Source organism: Micropterus dolomieu, unplaced genomic scaffold, assembly GCF_021292245.1.
Source record: "Micropterus dolomieu isolate WLL.071019.BEF.003 ecotype Adirondacks unplaced genomic scaffold, ASM2129224v1 contig_13587, whole genome shotgun sequence".
Classification (NCBI taxonomy): Eukaryota; Metazoa; Chordata; class Actinopteri; order Centrarchiformes; family Centrarchidae; genus Micropterus; species Micropterus dolomieu.
In genome coordinates, this window is record NW_025742573.1 from 345 (window position 1) to 5,085 (window position 4,741).

Here is a 4,741-nt window from a genome sequence, read left to right on the forward strand (position 1 = left end):
TCCCTCCCTCCCTCCCTCCCTCCTTCCCTCCTTCCTTCCTTCCTTCCTTCCTATCCTTCCTTCCATCCTTCCTTCTTCCTTCCCTCCCTCCTTCCTTTCCTTCCTTCCTTCCTTCCTTCCTTCTTCACTCCTTCCTTCCTTCCTTCCTTCCTATCCCTCCCTCCATCCTTCCTTCCTTTCCTCCTTCCTATCCCTCCCTCCATCCTTCCTTCCTTTCCTTCCTTCGTTTTTAAAGATGGAAATATTCTCCATGTCTGCTGCTTCACGTTTCCAACGTTCCTCCAGAATCCAGCCCGACACTTATCTGCTGGTTTCAAATAAAGTTTTGTGGGTTTGAGCATCAGTTCCTGTCCAGCTTCAGGTGAGCAGAGGAAGCTTCAGAACACCGCCATGATAAGTGTCCAGTTTATTAGGAACGCCTGGCTAACACGGAGTCAGTCCTTTAATAAATCCCCCTTCATGAAGGTTTCCTGTTGATTCAGCTGTGAAACGTATTCTGACATGTGTTCCTATTATTTTGTCCAGCCCACCTCTCTGTGTGTAACACCGTTGAATCCACATTATCACCTTCATGAAGGAGGACTGTTATGAAACATGGGGCTCTCACCCAGACCTTCACAAACCCGTCCACATGTCAAAACTCCTGAGACGACATCGGGCGAAAGGCGGGGTACGCCCGGGACAGGTCGCCAGCCCATCGCAGGGCCACACATAGACAGACAGCCACTCACACCTAAGTTTCAGAGACACCAATCAACCTAGCCCGCATGTCTTTGGACGGTGGGAGGAAGCCGGAGCACCCAGAGAGAACCCACGCACACACGGGGAGAACATGCAAACTCAGAACAAGAAACACAGAAAGGTTTGAACCCGTGACCTTCTTGCTGTGAGGCGACAGTGCTAACCGCTGCACCAGATTTATTTATTACATTATTAAATTTCAGAACAGCAGTAAACAACGGGTCTGTGACGGGATCCTGCTGGGACAGCATCTGGGACATCCAAGATTGGGATTTAAAGTAGATCTGGACCGCCTATGTTGCTGTGTGAATGACTTTAGTGTTAGCTAGGTGTTCCTAATAAAGTGGACATGAGTGGAGTCAGCCATGTGAGTGTCACTATCTGAGACACTAAACAGGAAGTCAGACCAGCCGACGGCTCAAACGGATCCTCAGTGAGCAGGAAACCTGAGCAGGAAGTGGTTCAGGAAGCTGTCCTGTCACAGTTCGGGTCACACTTTATACTTTCTCCTCTACATAAAGTGTTGCTGACGTCTGATGGTCCAGACTCACTAAATACTCGGTCCTTTACGGTCCTTTACAGTTCTACCTGCTGTGTGTTCACGCAGCTGGTCTCAGAGGCTTCTGGTTCTGTTGTTGTTGTTCACCCTGACAGCATGATCACTATAATCTGACCCCACTTTCATTAACTGTGTTTTGGCACAATCTGACCTCCCGTCCTGAAAGATCAGCAGGCTGCACGGTGGTCCGGTGGATGGCCCTGTGGCCTCACAGCAAGAAGGTCCCGTGTTGGAACCCCGGTCGTCCCGGCCTTTCTGTGTGGAGTTTGCATGTTCCGTGTTCTGAGTGTGAGTGTGTTAAGGGTGTACCCCGCCTTTCGCCTGATGTCAGCTGGGATTGGCTCCAACTCCCGCGACCTTGTGCGCAGGATTAGCGGTTGACGATGGATCGGGTGACCTCTAGTGGCAGAAGAAGTCAGATGAGGGAGTATAAAGAGCGGCAGAGGTGGTGGATGGATGAGACCGAGGCTGGAGTCCCGCGTGACAGAAAGTCAAAGCTGTTTAAATTTAAGGCAGCTTTATCAGTACAGCAAGTATTTAAAGTGCTTTACCTAAAACATAAAAGCAACATGGGGAAATATGAAAAAGACATTTAAATACAATTTATTCACCATGTCTCTCACACCAGTCACAATCTGGGTAAAAGAAACTAAGTTCTGCTCGGTCCTGTACTGTAAGACTCTGTAGGGCCGCCCTAAATTAAGATGTTTCCAGTTGAATAGTAGTCGTTACTTAAAGCCACTGTCATCAGTCGTCGCACGTTTACGGTATTAATTACTTAAATATATATTGTGGCTGAGACAGGAAGTTATCAGGAACAGAGGAATCCAAAACCGTAATCAGCCTACTGACCGATGAGAAGTTGGTTGGCTGAGACTCTCTCATGGACCAACGGTTTAGTCGGCGCTAGTTAAAGGTATTTGTAATGTTTCATCTTTGTGTCAGGTTTGATTTATTGTTGGGATGTAAAGAGAACGTCAGAAGCGAAATGCCCCAGCTTCAAGAAGAGCTGTGTCCTGCTGCAGTGAGTCCACGACTCCTCTCATCATCATTTACTGTGTAATATGGAGCTTTGCTGCCGGCACTGTGTCCTCGGCCTCGTTTCTCCGTGCTCTGTGAAGTCATTCCCGAAGTGCTGGTGGTGTATTTGCTGTTCTGCAGAGAGTTTCAGGCCGTCTGCAGCCAGGACATGTCCCCCCTCTCTCTGTCCTCAAACACCGTCTGTCTTCAGTCTTCCTCTGATGTCCTCATGCTGTTCTGGTTCTCCTGTGAGCTGCTAGAAGTCCAACCCTGCACTCGTTATTTGTTCCAAGAGCACATGAAACTGTGGCACTGATCTCCTTCAGTCCGTGTCATCTAACATCTCATAAAGTGGTGTGTTGCCAACAAACCTCCTCCGGCTCCTCCTTCTCTTTCTCCTCCTCCTCCTTCAGTCCTGGTTCGTTACGTCAGAGCTGACGGGAAGCTCCACACCGTCAACCTGCAGAACGCCAACCTGGCCGACGGCCGGACCCACTCCATCATCCTGAGACTGGGCGGCCTTCACCGTGACAACATGCACATGGAGCTCTACGTCAACTGCAGACTGGCGGACTCCAGCCAGGGCCTGCCGCCGTTGGTCCCTCTGCCCAGAGAGGCGGAGATGGTGGAGATCAGGCACGGGCAGAAGGCCTACGCCCGACTACAGGTGAGACGGGTTCAGCTCTGAGTCTGTCACCTCACTGTGGATGTTCTTTTAATATTTATTGAATTGTCCACAGATCCATAAAGGGTTATAACGGCTGATACTCAAGAACATCATCTCACTAACTCAAAGCCTCACTGATTAATCATCATCTTGTTTGTTCATGTTGTTGCTGCGATGAAGTGGCCGCAGGTTCACCTGTCCGCAGGTGTTCCATCGCGCAGTCATCAGATGTGAGACAGACTTGTGAATATCGAGCTCAGCGTCTCTGTGTCTCTGCAGGGCGCCGTGGAGTCCCTCAGACTGGCTCTAGGGGGCAGTGTTGCAAAAGCTGGAGCTCTGACGGACTGTCCGTTCCAAGGAGACTCATCAGCCTACAACTCAGGTCGGCACACCTGAGCCCTTTAATTCTTTCTCTGATGTGGGTGGAGTCAGGCGTCAGGTCAGGTGACGTGTGTAATACGGTTGTTGTTTGATCTTTCAGTGAGCGGGGAGGTGAACTCCATCCTGGGTGAGTTTTCAACTGAAGCTGACAAACAAACTCATCAATACAGCTGATCAGTTTGATCTGGGTTCACCTGTACTGACATCCTGTTGCTTTGGTGGTTTCCTGTCAGGTGATCACACCAAGGCTCTGATTGGTCAGCTCATCATCTTCAACCAGATCCTGGGAGAGCTGCGACAGGACATCCGGGAGCAGGTGAGACAGAGAGACAGATGAGAAACACAGAGAGACAGACAGACAGGTGAGACAAAGTGACAGACATATAGGTGAGACAGAGAGACAGACAGACAAGTGAGACAGACAGAGAGACAGAAAGGTGAGACAGGCGGGACAGACAGACAAGTGAGACAGGTGAGACAGGCAGGTCAGACAGACAGACAGACAGCAGTAAAGTGGATGTAGAGTTAATTGATCCCTTCCTGTACTCGTCAGGTGAAAGAGATGTCTCTGATCAGAAACACCATCCTGGAGTGTCAGGTTTGTGGTGAGTCACCGTTTCTTCTCTTAATAAACCAGTGTTATATCTGAGGACCTTAGTAAAACCATTCGGTGCTTCTGTCTCTGCAGGTTTCCACGAGCCTCGCTCTCGCTGCTCTCCTAACCCATGCTTTAAGGGCGTGGCCTGTGTGGAGAGTCTGCACTATCCTGGATACACCTGTGGACCCTGCCCACCTGGAACCACCGGCAACGGGACACACTGTACCGACATTGACGAGGTAACAACATTACAGCGCAACAACACTGCAACAATACAAGTACAACACAAGTACAACGCAACAACACTACGACAATGCAACAACACTACGACAATGCAACAACAACACTGCAACAACACTACAACACTGCAACAATGCAACAACAACACTGCAACAACACTGCAACAACACTGCAACAACACTGCAACAACAACACTGCAACAACACTGCAACAACACTACAACGCAACAACACTGCAAAAACACTGCAACAACACTACAACGCAACAACACTGTAACAACACTACAACAACACTACAACAATGCAACAACAACACTGCAACAACACTACAACACTGTAACAACACTACAACAACACTGTAACAACACTACAACAATGCAACAACACTGCAACAACACTACAACGCAACTACAACACCACAACAACACTGCAACAACACTACAACAACACTACAACGCAACAACAACAACGCAACAACACTACAACAACACTACAACACTGCAACAACACTACAACAACACTGCTGCAACACCACA

The 4,741-nt window shown here is 49.0% G+C and overlaps 1 protein-coding gene across 1 annotated transcript; it reads left to right on the plus strand.

Annotated features, from left to right (window-relative positions):
* Positions 1 to 2,226: 2,226 nt before the first annotated feature.
* LOC123966511 (thrombospondin-3a-like) lies at positions 2,227 to 4,205 on the plus strand (the record flags this gene model as incomplete). Its single annotated transcript, XM_046042660.1, has 6 exons — positions 2,227 to 2,987; positions 3,267 to 3,369; positions 3,469 to 3,495; positions 3,602 to 3,684; positions 3,922 to 3,973; positions 4,057 to 4,205. Coding segments are annotated over exons 1-6 (546 nt in total), but the record flags the coding sequence as incomplete, so codon positions are not given.
* Between the last annotated feature and the right edge of the window lie 536 nt (positions 4,206 to 4,741).